This window comes from Protomyctophum bolini (assembly GCF_963924005.1).
Source record: "Protomyctophum bolini genome assembly, chromosome: 11".
Taxonomy (NCBI): domain Eukaryota; kingdom Metazoa; phylum Chordata; class Actinopteri; order Myctophiformes; family Myctophidae; genus Protomyctophum; species Protomyctophum bolini.
The window spans coordinates 43,606,949-43,625,176 of record NC_137872.1 but is presented as its reverse complement, the minus strand read 5'-3'; the positions used below and the strand labels follow the sequence as shown (position 1 = coordinate 43,625,176).

General features: G+C 41.6%; 1 protein-coding gene across 1 annotated transcript; it reads right to left on the bottom strand.

Annotated features, from left to right (window-relative positions):
* Nucleotides 1–653: 653 nt before the first annotated feature.
* LOC308323520 (cytosolic phospholipase A2 gamma-like) lies at nt 654–17,436 on the bottom strand (the record flags this gene model as incomplete). Its single annotated transcript, XM_080775249.1, has 10 exons — nt 654–817; nt 2,454–2,637; nt 2,898–3,052; nt 4,446–4,592; nt 5,755–5,880; nt 6,605–6,725; nt 7,083–7,287; nt 8,676–8,818; nt 15,515–15,565; nt 17,278–17,436. The coding sequence occupies 10 exons, from the start codon at nt 17,434–17,436 to the stop codon at nt 654–656; spliced, it is 1,455 nt and encodes a 484-aa protein (XP_080631375.1).
* Nucleotides 17,437–18,228: the final 792 nt, after the last annotated feature.

The following is an 18,228-nucleotide window of genomic DNA, read 5'->3' as shown; positions in this document are numbered from 1 at the left end:
ATACACTATGCATGATTATGCATAGATTAATATGCATATTAAGTATTGTGTTTCAGCAACAGGATTATATAACCACCAAATCATCATATCTGTAATCATGGTTTACATAATCTTAATCAAACCAACTTTATTTATATAGCCCATTTAAAACAACAGAAGCTGACCAAAGTGCAGGTTAAAACAAAAACAGAACATCACCCATCATCAGCGCACAAACAAGTAATCACCACAGCCACGCACTCCACCCTCACCAACTGCCTCACAGAAATAAAAACCTGGATGCAACAAACTGTAGAAACTGCAGAAATAATCAATGTCAAACCCTCCCCACGCATCCGACCCAACCCATTTTCCTCCCCCACATTAACCACATCACAAAAAACGCCTTCTTTCACCTCATTGCCCGTCTCCAATATGTTCAAAACTCAGGGATCAAAGGATCAAAGGGAAAACCTGGGGCGACGGGGCCTTCTCCGTGGCCGCCCCGGCCCCTAACCTCTGGCACGCTCTCCCCAAACACATCCCAGATGCCCCCCCTCACTTCCTACCTTCAAATCTTCACTGAAAACCCACCTGTTCACTAGACTTATCTTTATCCTTATCCTTGTGCTAGAATGTATCCTTGTGCTAGAATGTATCCTTGTCCTTCTTTTTTAGGAGCTTTTTTTCTTCGAGGCCTCTCGGATCTCCTCCAGCAGGATGGTCTTGGCGTTGATCACATTTGCAGCAGCTAAGTTCTTCAGCTTCTCGATCTTTGCAGCATCGTACGCTCCTTTTTGGAAGGTTGTGTATTCCTTTCTGATCTTGTCATAATTAGCTGATGCAGAGATGAGGAGAAATTAGAAACAAAACTATAAAAAAAATGTTCTAAAGGTCACACAGTAACATACACAAATGTCACCCACACTCACCATTTGCACTCGTGGGGTAAATAGATACTTTATCCCATTTAGGCATGACGTCGAAATAAAAATAAGTTGACTCCACTCGGTGGCGCGCTATGAGCTTGTAGATCTGCTATTTTTCAATAGCTAAAGCATAACATAATGCTAACACCAAAAGGGGTTCCCGCCCAAAATGGGTTATGAAAGGAGATGATGATGCATGAGTGATTGTTTTTCCACATTTCTTTTCATTCTTTTTTTTTCATTTACATTAGATACTTATGCAGGATATTGCATTATTATTTATATTTCCATGATGGCCCATTCAATCTGAGATACCTGATGAATGTACTGTACCAAACCAGAAAGAAGCACTTTAAAAGCAAATAAAAACTGTTTTTTTAATATTTAATATCATTATTGTCTAATGGTTTGAGCCTCAATCACCATTTTTTTCCCTAATGGTTTGAGCCTCAATCACCACAATGTCCTGAGGTGGTGGGGGCGCTGATATGCAGATTATTTAATATTTGAGTCATTATAATACTGATGCTAGATAAAACCAGGCTTATTTCTATTCCATGCCAGCTTGGAAAATCAACAATGGTGGACATTGTAAATAGTGGAAATGCAAATTTGGAACTGAAGAAGGAGGAATTATACAAAGTAGGGTGACATTGATGACATCACAATGAGGACAAAATTTGTTGAGCTGTTCCTGAGAGCAATTTCCATTAAAGCACCCATATGATATGAAAGCATGATTGTTCAAAATTGGTTATTTGTGGGGATAGAAAACACACATTTTGACATTATCTTACTGTTCCTCATGCTCAGAATAAGACAATTACGTCTACTCACTCTCTGTCTTAGCTGTGGACAGTTCAGGAACCTGCCTACCAGTGACATCATCTATGGGGATTCCAAGCTATTAAAAACACCAGCCTGTCTCCTGGTGGCATGTTAGCACACTGAAATACAATGTGTGTACCACCAGTGTAGGCAGGTTACTGAACTGTCCACAGCTTTCCTCTGAAAGACTGAAATGGTGACAGCTTAATGACCATTAGTGTTACATAATTTATATAAACTTCCTCGAAGGAATGCATTAGTTAAAGGGCCACTTCACCCCTTTTGCAACCAGATCTTATTTGAATGATGTTTAGGAGACAAGAAACACTTTCCTGGGGTTTTTATGTAGGTAAAGTTTCACTGGGCTCACTTACTTCCTGGACAACATGTTGTCTCAGTAAGACAGCCCTTCCCCTATCTACAAGGAGGAGCAGTGCACCAAAGCATTATGGGAATTGTAGTCCAGGAAGTGAGCATGACATCATGGACACTTTGAAATATACACAAATATCTAAAAACACATATATTACGCACATAAAAACCCCAGGAAAGTGTTTGTCTCCCGAACGTCATTAAGATAACTTTTTAACACTTTAAATTAGTAAAAGCATGCTTTCATCAAAAACGGTCTCTCAACACCCCCTGTGTTGACTGTATTTGGATGGACAGACATTACAAGTATAACGTTCATGTGCAATATACAAATACAACCGTTACCTTTCGAGTCACAGTTTTGTCTGTTGAATAGGGGCATGTGGATCACTGTTGGCGTTGTTTTATCTTCTGGATCCTCTGGTCGGTACACATAGATACACTCTGGCATGATATCTGGTGGGTATTCAGGAACAGGTGGGAAAGGTATATCCATCTCCTTGGCCATTTTCTGAGCATCCTTCACCGTCTTCACAGTAGCAGAAAGAAAATCAGAACGTTAATTAACCCTTCCAGCCCATCCATCCATCCATCTTCAACCGCTTATCCGTATAGTCGGGTCGCCGGGGCAACAACTCCACCAGAGTGCTGCAGACTTCCCTCTCCAGAGCAACATTAGAGACATCCTCCTGGGGGATTCCGAGAGGTTCCAAGGCCAGTGAGTCTATGTGTCGAACTGCACCTGCTATAAACACACACACACACACACAATATAGAAATGTAAGATACCAGCATGGGGTCCCCATCGCTGAAGTCGAGGGAGATGATGAGGTTGAAGTGTCTCTCTTCTCTGAGGACGGCGAAGAAGGGAGAGTTGAGCTTCAGCCCAGCGTCCTCGTAGCTCCTCGTTTCCGTATTCAGGATATCAAAGCCTACCTGCCACCCTTTATTTTTTTTAAGTAAAAAGAATAAAATCAAAAACAAAAAAACAACATCAAGTCTCAAAGTCATCAATCATTCCATTCAGTATTTGTCCAGTATAAACCACTTAACGATGGACTGTGCCATGATCCACCCCCTAAAACATAATCATCTCGTATTGTGATTATATTAATCCCAAATTAATTTAAAACAAATTAATTTAAAAAATATATATATATTTTAAACTTTAATATATATATCAGGGCAGGTCAAGGGCAGGTCAAGTTGTGGCCACAACTTGCACTATAATAGGCCAATGTGAAAAGGGTGCCATTTCTTCTTACGCCTTGGATGGCAATTGGATGATTTGAGGCATTTTGTTCCAAAAATGGGTTTAGCAAGAATTCACCTGCTGGTGGCGCTATAACAGGCCAATGTGAAAAGGGTGGGATATGTTCCTCAGCCTAGTAGGAAAGTCTGTGAAAGATTTCACGTAAATTGCACGCTGCGTTAATGATTTGAGGCTTTTTGTTCAAAACGGGCAAATCCTGCAAACTTTGAAAGCCAATGTTAGCCAATTAGGATGGAATAAGAAATATCGGACAGATCCGTCTTGAACACATGAATATAGAGATGGTGTGTAACGATTTGCGGGATTTTTGGACACAATCTGGAGGAGTAATATAAAAAATGTGTTTTTCAAAAGTCGGCCTCCTGGTGGTGCTATAACAGGCCGTTCTGGAATATTTCGGGCAGAGGTTCATCGTTGGCATCCAGGGAGTGTGTGCAATATTTAGCATCGACCGGTTGCTGGAGATTAGCTGGTAACGGACGGACAGACGGACACACACACCGACGGACACACACACACAGACGTACACACGGACGGAGTGCAAAACATACTCTCTCCACATGCCTTCGGCCTGGTGGAGACAAATAAGCATACTCTGTTCTCACCTGGCATCTTGAACAGGAAGTCGTATGTGGTTCCCCAATTGTACTGCCATATGTTTCGTGTCGTGGCTCTGATTATTTTCAACCACACTGTAATTAGAAGTAGATTGTATACATTGGTACTAGCCTACAATACAGTGTTCACCAGCCCTTCTTTTTGGTGAATGCTGGTGATGTAGGTTGTAGCGCACTGGGCATCATTTCATTCCGGTATATGATCCGGCCGGGAGAGGATTATATCGTTACGTCATGTTGTAGTATTGTTTTGTAGTCGACAGGCAGGAACGAACTTCCTTTTCCCTCAAACCGATTTCTCTCAATAAAAGCTGCAGGCTACGAGAGCTTTTATTTTTATTCTTCCGGTTTGAGGGAAAAGGCAGTTCCAGTTTGCGCCACATGCCCAAAATAACAGTGTATTTTCTGAATGATATTTAGATGCGGAGATAATTCTGCACAACTCACGGGGGACAGAGACACCCGTTTCATCGTACCAGTCAGGCAAACAGTCACAGACCAACAAGGTGAACCGCTTGAGCTCCTCTTCTGCATGCCTCTTGTCCATTCCGCTTACGTCCAGAATCACTGGCTGGCCCATCTTGTCCAGTTTGCCTGCAGGCAAAATATATGGATAAACACATTAAACCGATTTAACCAGAACCACAGGAAGATTTTCAGGAGTTCAGTCAAATCTAATGGATTACCACTAGTGGTTCTCTGAGACTAAGGCAGATCAGGTTCTTCCAGAATATTCAATATAGGCCTATACTCTATGGAACTTACTTATCAAAAATAAAGTTTTAAACTAGCAGGTGTATATTTGGATGTAATCAAGATTGAGCAAGAACTAGAACAAGAAGTGTCTTGTAAACACCCGTGTTTTGGCTCAATCAAAAATCCATCCATCCATCCATCCATCTTCAACCGATTATCCGTAGTCGTGTCGCGGGGGCAACTGCTCCACCAGAGAGCTCCAGACTTCACTCTCCAGCGCAACATTAGTAACTTCCTCCCGATCCCGAGGCGTTTCAAGGACAGTGAGTCGATGTAATCCCTCCAACTGTGCCTTGGTCTGCCCCGGGGTCTCCTCCCAGTGGGACGTGCATCAAGGACCTCCCTAGGGAGACGCTCAACCACCTAAGCTGGCTCCTTTCCAGGCGAAGATCAGCCACTCTACTCCGAGTCTCTCTCAAGTGACTGAACTTCTCACCTATCTCTAAGGGAGATGCCAGCCACTCGTCTGAGAAAACTCATATCGGCTGCTTGTATTCGTGACCTTATTATTTCGGTCATGACCCACACTTTATGACCATAGGTGAGAGTAGGAACGAAGATTGAGCAGTAGACAGAGAGCTTTGCCTTCTGGCTCAGCTTTCTTTTCGTCACAACAGTGCGGTACAGCGACTGCAATACCGCCCCTGCTGTTCCGATCTGATCTCCTCCCCTCACTCGTGAACAAGACCCTGAGATACTTAAACTCAATAACTAAAACAAAATACTATTAAATCATCTCATGAACGCAAACGAATGACGCAAACATTCAAGTTTTTAAAATGTTGATTGAACTTGTACTGTTGTTAAAATTGGATCTGCGCTGTGTTGCATCAACTGTTTCTTATATTATCTTTGAAGTCTTCATTGACCGCAAAGGAATGCTATATAAATATCTACATATATTATTTTATTTATCCTTGGGGGGAATACTTTCTTGGGAGAAGTACTCCTTTAAGAAAATACATCTATGACATCTATGACTGCTACATTCAAAGTGTACCTTCAAGCAGCGTGCTCATTTTGGTCATAAAATCGGAATAATCCTGGTCTTCTGAGGCCCGAAGATTTATCTCCACCAGCATCTGGAGCACCTCAGACTCAGACGCCTGGCAACTGTCCTCCTTAACTAGACGGATGCAAAAGCAATAATAGCATTAATGAAATCATTAAAACGTGTGCAGAAAAGAAATGCTTGAATGTATACCAATGACAAAATGAATAAAATAGTAATTCCATACAGGGCCATAATCCCTTTAGAAGTCCCCATAGAAGTTCCTTAATTGCTTTCTTATTTTCTGTCCCATCAGCGAGGGCGCTGCCACACAAGCCTGCCAATGAAACACATTATAATCTCTGTATACAGTATGTCTGTGTTAACAGTAGTACAGTATTCATGTGTTAACAGTAGTACAGTATGTCTGTGTTAACAGTACATCACCTTGTATGTAGAGCATGTCCATCTCTTGCTGGCTCTGTGTGATTTCCCCTTTGTCAAACTTACTCCCAAAGCTTTTCAGGCCCACAAAGACCCCAGCCTGACTATACCCCACCTCGGGGTAGGTTATCTCCACAAACGTGTCTGCCAAGAAAAACTCAGTTACCCTCTGAATGTATCAGTCCAGTAAAAACTCAGTTACCCTCTGAATGTATCAGTCCAGTTCAATGGGATTTGACTCCTGAAGGACAGGACTGCACAGCCACACTCTACTATAACTGTTTATGTTCATTTTCCAAAATTTGTTTTGTATTATGTTGTCAGTAATGATTGAACGCCACGGTAGTTTTTCTTTCAATCAATCAATCAACCAATCAATCAAACAGATGATAATGATACTGATAATGATATTTACTTTCTAACGACAGTTTGGTTTGTGGTTCTTTTTGTTTCATCCCCTTGTCAATCACAGTGAAGATGGGATAGGGGTCCTCGGAATGCTCTCCTCTCTGATCTGAAAGAGGTGTTTCATCTATCTGAAGACACAACACAATTGTTAGAATCTTTAGACACATATCCATACCTGGAACAGTGCAGTCCTTGTTTACGGAACTCTGCAATATGGCAGAGAGCTATACCAAACGGCAAAGACATGAAACTCAAAACCATTGGCCAAAGGGTAGGTAGTGAAAACACCATTTCCACTTAATATTGACAAGGCAAGAGTATTGAACATTCTTATCAGTTTTTCCAGTAACAAAATGAGCAGTTATTGGAGGAACATCTCACTCGCATGCTGCAGTAGGCCTATGTGTGTGTTTCAACAATGCTTCATGTAGTTCCATTTAATACAACTGACTAAATTGTCAGTTGTGTGAGTTTTATTCTCTGACCTCTTTCACCCACATGGTGACCGCCATTGCAGACCAGAAATGAGTCAAAGAGTAGTTTTCAGGGTCAGCTTCGTAGTATTTTTTCAGTTTTTGCCATGCTTCCTTCCAGGACACTGGGTCACCAGCCAGCCTTTCAAAGATGGCCTCTATCACAGTCGTCACATTTCTGGACCAGTTCTTCTTTTTGTATAAGGAGGCCATGGCCCTATGAGGAGAAGAGAGAAAATACATTTAATTACACCATCTGTTGATGAGATCCAGACACTCCACTCAGGTACATCATGCAGTGTGTGATTGATTGATTGAAATATTTATTAACAGTTTGTAGAATTACTGTACATTTCAAGCACAAACTCAATACAGAGACTGTTAACTGTGAGTGGACGACCCAATTAAGCATAACACTTGTTTACAACAGGGTCCACATTGTTCAATTCATCAAGACATTTAGAGACATGTACAAATAGACACTTCTATACAGAACAGAACAGGAATTCATCATAAAGGAAGCAAAAAGGGAAAAGATACATATACAGTGAGGGGAAAAGGGGGGGGGTGGGGTGGGGGGGATTCAGATTTTACAGGGGCCAGTTTCGAATTGCAGCCGTCCGTAGGTGCCCTTTGAGAACGGTTTTGAAGGAGTCAAGGGATTCACATGTCTTAATGACGGCGTTCCACATTTTGGTGGCATAGGAGCGAAAATAATCTAGTCCCTTGTTTGTGCTGAATCTGGGTTGTGCATGGTTTGTTGCACTCCCTCTGGTGTTGTGGGTGTGGACTACGTTTACATTAAGGAAGTATTTAGACAGGTACATGGGTATCTTGGTGGTGTATCGAATCTTGTGGACCAGACCCATTGCAAGATGCTGTACTCTGTCGTCAACCCTAAGCCATCCCAGCCTGTCAAAGTGGGCAGGGGTGAGGTGGATTCGGGGGGTGAGGCCAAGTAGGAGCCTGACCAGTTTGTTTTGGGAGGTCTGGAGCCTTGTTTTAAGGGCCTTTGAGGTGCTGTGGTACCAAGAGGTGCATGCATAGTCAAAGAAACCTTGTACGAGGGCTCCTGTTAAGGTCTTCAAGGTGTTTTTGCTGACCAGTGAGGAGATCCTGTAAAGGAATCTTGTTCTTTGATTGACTTTTTTGATTACGTTGGTGGCCATTTTATCACTGGAAAGATTGGCCTCCAGGATGGAACCTAGATAGGTAATTTCATCTTTTCGTGTGATAATATTGTCACCCACTCTAACCAAGAAGCCATCTGCCTTGCTGAGATTACTATTTGATCCGAAGAGAATGGATTCACTTTTTCCCAGGTGTAAGGATAGTTTGTTATCAGCGAGCCAGGTGCAGATTCTACCGAGTTCAGAGCTGAGTCTTTTCAACCTGCAGTTTGTTCCTGTCCGAGACCAGCAGTGCTGAGTCGTCTGCGAACAGGAACAAGTTGCAGTCACAAGCTGATGTCATGTCGTTTACATATATTAGGAACAGTAAAGGCCCTAGTATGCTTCCTTGTGTGTGTTTCCGTGTGTGTGTGTGTGTGTGTGTGTGTGTGTGTGTGTGTGTCGTGTGCGTGCGTGCATGCGTGCGTGCATGTACCAGGTAGATCCAGACACTCCACTCAGGTCCATCATGCAGTCCAGTAGATCTGCTTCCCCCAGTTGAAGGATAGATCCCAGCAGTCCCACCATGGCTCTCTCTCCTCCTCCAGAGCCAATCACAGCAATGTTGGGAACCTTGTCCTTTTAACACAATCACCATAAGAAAGCGTTATAGAGGAATGCAACGGTGGTTATTTTGCTTTCAGTTATCTTCAATCACAAATGTCATTCCGGCCAATCAAAATGTGCGTCCTCACGTTTGTCTTCAATGTTTGTGTTTACACACTTATGTCTTCAATGTTTGTGTTTACACACTTATGTCTTCAATGTTTGTGTTTACACAGACCCTATAGGAGGGGCTATAGCGCCCCTCAAAAAGGCTGCTGCACACGTCGGCAAGTTGGTGGCAGATGTGTAGGACAAAGTGAAAGAAAAATGTATTAAAGACAAATAAAAAGGGTTAGAATAGCACACTGTCAAAAATGTTGAGCAACATATTCAACAGTGTGCAGGTCCTATTCTTTGTTACCCTTTTGCTTTCAGTTACCTGAGAGGGAAAACAGCTTTAAATTAATTAAAATTGTAATTATTCTAATACTGTGCCTGTATAGAGCACCGAAGTCAATATCGGTAGAGGGCGCAAATCCACAGGTTTGTGTACTTTTTATTTGCATTATAATCGTAATAGGGGGGGATTTTAGATCGCCTCATATAAGAACTGTTTGAAAAATAAACATGTCACCCCGGCCATTTCACTCATATGGATATGATTGGATAATTATTAAGAATCAACTGACTGAGATAAAACGCTAATGTTACCGTTACTGAATTAGTTACATTTTCTCTAGAAACAGACTGTATCATATATGAGTGACTGACTGTTGCAAACAATTACAGAGACACCTCCATGACAATGCCGAGACAGCTTGTTTATTTTTGGACCACAACACTTATATGAAACTATTTTAAGATGAGTATTTCTATCTCTAAATAAAACAGGTGAAAGGCTCCTACCAGAGTGAAGGGGATGTTGTGTTTCTATCTCTAAATAAAACAGGTGAAAGGCTCGTACCAAATCATAGGGAATGTTGTGTCTTGTCAGGCATTGTTGAACTGTTGGTCTTCTTCTGGTGACATGGTCTTTCTCTGCCTCATTCAGAGTGTGACCGATACGGACCTTGAAACATAATAAGGTTGCATGTTTATACAAATGGAAAAACAAAGAAAATTGATTAATCGATAGTCAACGGGTGGGGTAGTGCGTGTTTTTTTAAACCATAAAAAAGCATAAATTGTGGGAAAACGAATGTAAATGGTGCATTTATATAGCGCCTTTATCCAATGCATTACGTTCACCCATTCACATACACATTCATACACGATTGCGGCGGAAGCCATGCAAGGCACCAACCAGCACATCAGGAGCATTTGGGGTTCAGTGTCTTGCCCAAGGACACTTCGACAAAATCAACATGTAGACAGGAGGTGCCAGGATTCGAACCGCCGACCCATGGATCATTGGACGACCTGCTCTACCTCCTGAGCCACAATGTGTTCTGTTATCCTGCATGCACATAAAGTAAATGCTGCCTCAATCAGGCATACCAATAATGCAGGCACACTTTGGTAGCCCTGTACTCAACATTGCTCCATTATATAGCAGTGGTTTTCAACCTATTTCCAGTCAAGGCCCATTATTTATTCAGTATTTAATCCATGGACCACCATTTGATAAGATTTAGCCTGGCAGACCCAAAACGAAAGAATACTTTTTTGTCGTTGGATAATATTTTGTCCACAATTCCATGGTGTGTTAGGAGAGATTATAACAAACGTTGATCAAAACATAAGTCACGCTCAAGTGTTAAAGATCAAACAAGGGTCAATTTAGTTACCAACTCTCCATTTAGCTGGGGACCACCTGGAACTGTTACTCGAATAAAACAACTGTAGTTTTGCAACACAACTTTATTGTCGGCACCTCGCCAGACCCAACACAACAACTGACTCCACGTATAACAACATCCGGTTTGTAAACCCCGGTCTTCCCTTAAAGTCACAGTGCACTCACTAGAAGTAGTAAGCAGGGAACAACATGAACCTCTTCAAGAACCACATGGTTTTCCCCGGACCACTGGTTGAAAACCACTGATATACAGTATACAGTAGCATTCAAGTCACCTGCAGTAGGCCTAAGCTATAACAAAACACTTATATATAGCATTCAAGTCACCTGCAGTAGGCCTAAACTATAACAAAAACAAATGTTATCCTTTAAAATGGATGTAACGATGAGACATTTTGGCCGATATCGATATCCGATGTAATTAATTGCTGTTATGTCCGATAACCGTCGATATGATCCCATTCAGTATTAAGAAAATATAATCATTTTTGCCATTCTGAAAAAAATGCTAATAAATAAACTCTGAATTAAAAAAAAATCCAATTTGTTGAACGTTTTGAAAGCTTTCCCAGAAAACATTTATATAATTTGCAGCCTTCATCATAACAAAAGGCTTTTTCAGGCATATTTAATTATAAAATAAAATATCTGCTGAAAATATGTTGTTCCAGGGACCTCCCCAGAAGCACAAATTTGAAATACTGTGAAGCCCTGTTTCAGTTTACAGTAGGCTATACATAAAAAGTAGCAGTAGGCTATAAATCTATTATGTCCACTGTCATCATAGTGCATAAGCTAAGTAAGTAAGCTCTGTATTCACATTAACAATTTCCACTTAATCTAGCATCTGATTGATAGTAAAAGCAGTAACAGATACATTTAGATTTATGTTACCAGTAGCCTATAGCATCAGTATACACCATTCTGCAAAAAATATGGTAACTTACATATCGTTCCATGTGAGCTGTCAGTCAAATGAAACCTGTGATCTTGAGAACAGAAGGGACAGAGAAAGAACAGAAACTTATATACAGTATAGCAGGGGTTTTCAACAGGTGGTCCGTGGACCACTGGTGGTCCATGGAGGTATTGCATGTGGTCCCTGACCATGCATTTAGTAATGTAGCAAAGTGAAGATTTTGTAATTTCTTCCAAGTGTATCCAAGTGTACCAAAGGATTTACTTTTGTATGACTACGCCACCTTGAGATAGCTCAAAGACTTAACTAGACCAGTAAACTGGGTTCCCCACAAAATGCAAGTTTGTTTATAAGGACTTGAGACGGTGTTCCACAAACAGGAAATTTATTAAACATTTAAAGATAAGAGTACAAAACATTTATCATAATATATCATGCGATCAATATCGTTAAAACCCAGGTAGACTATTAAAACCAAACAAGTTAACACATGAAAACAGCTCAAAGAAACAGAAAAACAGGAATGGCTCAAAATACTAAAAGCAATAAAATCAACGTATTAACTCAAACTAAACAAAGCAGCAGTGGCATCTACAGGATGAAATAAAAAACAAACACATTAATTAAGTTACACAAACACAAAGTAGACTTAAACAACAATGTCTGTTTGCATACCTTCAGACTCAGTTGTCTGTACATAACACTCCCTCTCGCCACAGCAATGGTTTGGTACTGATCAACCTGAATTATAACAGCAGAGTTATTTACAATGATCAGATAGTATAAACATCATTAAACCAATAGGCATGAAACACCTTACTCACCCTGGCAACAGCATTAAACCAGCAAACCAAGTGTATGACTCAGGTCTCAGGACACACAGCCATGTAACCACCAAGCAGACTATTGTTTGGTAGACTACAAGGCCTTTAAATAGTAACACTGATTGAAAACCAGGAAGTGGCAGGGCAGCCAGTCTACGGTGGCCCCAAAGGCTCAATTCCAGCCGGCTACACAAGGAACAGTGAACTAATCCGTCTGTGCACTGTTCCGTGGAAGTGCGTCAATGTTATCAGAATTACTGGGAAGTCTGAGTTAAAAAAAATTCCAGAGAAAAGGCAGTTAGAATCTCAAGAAGGGTGAAGTGTACCAGCTTGCCTGATTGAGTCATCATTATTAGGAAATGTTAATGTGCCCATATAATCATGTCATCATGTGCTATATCTTGCACGTATTTGCCATTTTTACTATATATATATATATATATTACTATTACTATTATTAAAATAGTTCAAATAGCCGATAATAACCAAAATGTATGGATGTAGATCTGCTAGTTGAACTATTTTACAATATTTTTCAAGATAGTAAAATATGGGGGAAAAAAAGTTTAGGGATAAAGGTTAAGGCACGCCCAAGATATCAGTACTGTCAGTACTGTATATCAGTTAAGTCCGTGGACCATCGCTTGAGAAACAGTATAAGACATGGGATGCATTCCATAACAAGTGCTACGAAAGCACTAATCTTAGCCCATATCCCATTACAACACAACAGTGGTCCCCAGGTTGATCCTTATAGTCAAGGTGGTGGTCCCTGGTTCACAATCACAATGCTCACAATGCGTCGCAGTGTGAGCTTGTAGAACTGCTATTTTCAAATGGCCGGAATGTATATAGGGTTGAAGTGGTTTATTTGTGTTTTGTCATAATAATAAAAATCTACAAAGTAACTATAGTCACAAAAGTTTTCAAATAAATGTAGTGGAGTAAAAGTAAATGTATTGGAAATACTCAAGTAAAGTACAAATACCTCATAATTGTACTTAAATACAGTACTTAAGTAAATTACATTCCACAAGTGGTCAATAATGTTCCAACATTCCAACTGTGACACTACCTTTTAAAGATTGCGATTGCTGACTTTTCAGTAGAGCTCAGAATAGGTCTGATCTGATTGGGGACAGAAATTCCCATTTTCCCTGCAGGCTGAGTGGCTGCAACCTGTCAGAGACATGCTGTGAAGCCTTGGCCCCAGTTCTCAGCTCCAACCCCTCGTCCTTGACAGAGCTGCACCTCAGCAACAACAACCTCCAGGATTCCGGGATAAAGTTGCTGTGTGCTGGACTGGGGAGCAACAACTGTAGACTGGCTACCCTCAGGTGAGTATGAAGTTGCTGTGCAACTGTAGACTGGCTAGTATACTCTCAGTGTCAGTCAGTAGTCCGGGTCAACACACCATCCTCGTCTGTGTACATAGTAACGTTAGTGACCACATGACTGTGCGATACAGGATTGATTTCAAGGTTTTGCTTTTTGTTTTTAAATGTTTAAATGGTTTGGCACCCATTTATCTCTCTGAACTACTCATACCGTATGTTCCCACAAGGACCCTCAGGTCCTCTGACCAGCTTCTCCTGGTGGTGCCTAAATCAAGGCTGAAGCTCAGAGGGAACCGGGCTTTTGCAGTGGCAGCTCCCAAGCTCTGGAATGAGCTGCCTCTGCACATAAGACAAGCCCCCACTCTTCAGGTGTTTAAATCACGCCTCAAGACATATTTTTATTCTTTGGCTTTTCCAAGCATAGTATGAGCTTTTTGATGTTGAAAGTGACACTGTGTACTGTATGTTGTTTGTTTTTAAATGAAGTTGTGATTTTTATTATTTTATTGTAAAGCACTTTGGTACAACTTGTTGTTATTTAAATGTGCTATAGAAATAAAGATGGTATGGTATGGTATGGTATGACTAACAATTTGACATTTTAGTACAGGGATTTTCAACAGGTGGTCCGTGGACCACTGGTGGTCCGTGAAGGTATTGCATGTGGTCCCTGACCATGCATTTAGTATTTAATATTTAGCAAAGTGAATATTTTGTATTTTCTTCCACGGAACAATGCACTACTTTTGGCGGACGTGGAAGTGCATAAATGTTATCAGTTACTGGGAAGTCTGAGGTTAAGAAATTCCATAGAAAAGGGAGTTCTCAAGAAGGGTGCAGGGTACCAGCTTACCTGATTGAGTCATCATTATTAGTCATCACCAATGTTCCCTCTAAAAAAAAATCGGTCTGAGCAAACACTCAGACATTGTTACGCCCCGGCCTATAGGGACAGGGATCATCATGGACAAACATTGTCCAAGACTTGTCTATGTCTGTGGCACTTTTTCTTTTTCTGTTTTTGCAAAAAATGTTGGGCGGCGGTGGCTCAACCGCAAGGTTGCCAGTTTGAACCTGGGCTCCCACAGAGTTAGTGTCGAAGTGTCCTTGAGCAAGACACTGAACACCTAATTGCTCCTGATGTGCTGGTTGGTGCCCTGCATGGTTTCTGCTGCCATCGGTGTATGAATGTGTGCGTGAATGGGTGAATGTAATGCACAATCTATGTAAAGCACCTTAAAGGTGCTATAAATGCACCATTTACCAATTCACCTCGCGTTACCATCAGGCTTTCCACTTCGGAGGAATTTAAGCCTGGTCTGTGTTACGAAATTGCCGTGTGATCCAGTCGGGAGCGGATGATATCGTTACGTCATGTTGTAGTCAGTGGCTACGTTTACATGAGCAGTTAAATCCCCTTTTCATTCCGAAAAGTTCAACCCTATTAAACGTTGTTATGTAAACATGTAACAGGTTTTTAGGAGAGTTGTTACTACTCAGGTTCGGACTCCAGTTCACACCAATACAAAGCAATATGACGCGACACAAAGGGATAAGGTATAAAAGTACAAAAGCCTTTTTATTATAGTCTAAACATATTAATTCATTCAACAATACAATATGAAAATGCAAGGGTACCTTTTTCTTTAAAACAAATACAGTTTAAATTCAACACATTAAGGCAATTAATCACATTAAAAATAGCAAGCAGCACCGTTAAAACTAGGGGGGAGAGAGTCAGTGATTCAGGGGTTAGAAATACCAGTCCAGTCCAGTGGTGAATACGATCTGGGTATAGCGCCTCGCCACAGCCGTGACGAGACAGCAGATTTAGTTTAGTCCGATCCACACTGTCCAGTCCTGGACTTCCGCGTCGCCACTATCCGGCGTCCTGACGCTCCGCTGTCAACACACAGATAGAACTTATAATGAGTGACAGCCTTCTCCAAAACCGGCAGTTTCAACTATGATAAACACGCACACTGGCGTTGTTACTTTCCTTTCCCAAGGAGTAGGACGAGCATATCAATGATAAATCTCTGCGACGCTGCTCCACCGCCGTCACCACATCAGGCTGGCACCAGCACCTCAACACACAGATAGAACGTATAATGAGTGACAGCCCTCTCCAAAACCGGCAGTTTCAACTGTGATAAACACGCACACAGGCGTTGTTACTTTCCTTTAGTCAGAAGATAGAGAGCGTTGACATTGCAGACTAGAGTGCTCGATCTCAGCGACGTGGAGGAGGCGAGGAGGACATCGGAACCACGGGTCGTATGGAGGAGAAGAGAAGTCCAATCCGCGGGCACAACGTGGAGAGACAAGGGGTTACTGCTATCTGGCCTACAACATGTAGGGAGAACTTTAGGAGGACATGAGATAGAGAGAGGTCTGGCGTGCTCCGACGACGGCGACAGCAGGCACTGTCTGAGCAGAGAGAGAGAGAGATGGGATCTAGGTGGACCTTTTATTTGGGCGTGGAGTTTTCACCGGCGAATGAATGTCCCGACTCAGTCCGTGTCACAGGCTGCACACGCCCCGGCCAGAGCACCCGACAGGTAAACAATACTGTGGCATAATGTTCATTGTCCATCGCTATCATAGCGCACGGCACTCATCAAATAACACAGAAAAAGAACACGCATGCATGATCAAAATGAAACACAAAATATAAATAAAGCAATAACCCACAATGTAAACCATTTATCATGCTGCTCTACGTGGCACTGTACATTCTGTGACATTAGACCAAATGGCATTCTCCACTCTATGACATAAACACCTACAAAAACTTACATCCGAATGAAAACGCTCGATGCGATCTAAAAACCATTCCGATGTCACTGGCCGGATTACTCCGATTTTCAATGCGATTGAAAGAAATTTGACTCATGTATACACTGCTTCGGATGTAAATTCATTCTGGTCTTTCTGAGCATGCTCCAAGGCGCTCATATCCAAGGCGCGCCGTCGGCGCAGAGGAGTTTGCAAAAAGAGCGCGTTATTTCGTTCCTTTTTTCAGATCCGAAATCCACAAAAAAAACGTGGAGCAGCAGCAGATGAGATACCCCTGATCTGTGTGTGTGTGTGTGTGTGTGTGTGTGTGTGTTCAACGGTCTCTCTCTCTCTCTCTCAAAAATAACGAGCGACCCGATACAATAATAATCATCAGTGTTGCGTTGCGTGCCCTGGCCGTGCTGTAGATACAAAGTATAGTAGTAGGCAGTATTGTTGAGACAGTCACAATGAATGAACTGCCTATATTTTATGTGTCCAACAGATGGCGTAGTTTCACGTGAAATAACATGTATCATGTCTTCTATCACTTCTCCATATAAACACTCATTCGGAATGACCATTTCCCATGTAAACTCGCGGCAAAAAACATTACATCGGATGTATTTTATTCGGAAGTATTTATTCGGAATGATCACCCTTCATGTAAACGTAGCCATTGTTTTGTAGTCATCCGGCCGGAACCATCAATCTGGAACTTCCTTTCCCTCAAACCGGAAGAATAGCAATAAAAGCGTACCTCGTTCTCTCGTAGCCTGCAGCTTTTATTGGGAAAAATTACACTTTCCTCAGAGGACTTCAGTCAGTTGAGTCACATAGCCAATAAATGCTGAGAATGCTTCCCAGAAGGAAGAGTACTTCAGGAAGAGATTCAGTGATGAAGACCAGGCCGGCAGAATCATCTCCCACATCAACACGTCGAGGAGCCTCCACATCATGTGCCACATCCCAGTGTTCTGTTTCATCACTGCCATGGTTCTGGAGCAGATGTGGAGAACGGACGGAGGTGGACAGATCCCCAAGACGCTGACTGAGATGTACGCCAAATTCCTGGCATTTCAGCTCCAACAGGCCCAGCTGAAGTACGACACGCAAGACATCAGGCGGAAGATGAAGTCACTTGGAAAACTGGCGTTTCAACAACTGCAGGAAGGCAACCTGATTTTCTACGAAAAGGACCTGAAGAAGAACGGCATCGATTTCAACGAAGCCTCGCGGTTCTCGGGCGTGTTCACGGAGATCTTCAAGGAAGAGCATCAGTAAAAGTATCAATTACTGCAAAGTAGAAATATACAAGTAGAAGTCCGGAATTAAAACGTATTGCTATCAAAATGTACTTAAAGTACAAAAAGTAGAAAGTACTCATGTAGAATGCTTTCAAGTTTCAAAGTTTTCAAATTTTGTATAAATTGTATACAAATCATTTGAAAATAGCAGTTCTACAAGCTCACAATGCGTCGCAGTGTGAGCTTGTAGATCTGCTATTTTCAAATGGCCGGAATGTATATAGGGTTGAAGTGGTTTATTTGTGTTTTGTCATAATAATAAAAATCTACAAAGTAACTATAGTCACAAAAGTTTTCAAATAAATGTAGTGGAGTAATAGTAAATGTATTGGAAATACTCAAGTAAAGTACAAATACCTCATAATTGTACTTATACAGTACTTAAGTAAATTAGTTACATTCCACAAGTGGTCAATAATGTTCGGGTACATGGGTCCTTTATTTGTGCGAGGCCGAGGCATGCTCTTATTCAAATTCAAA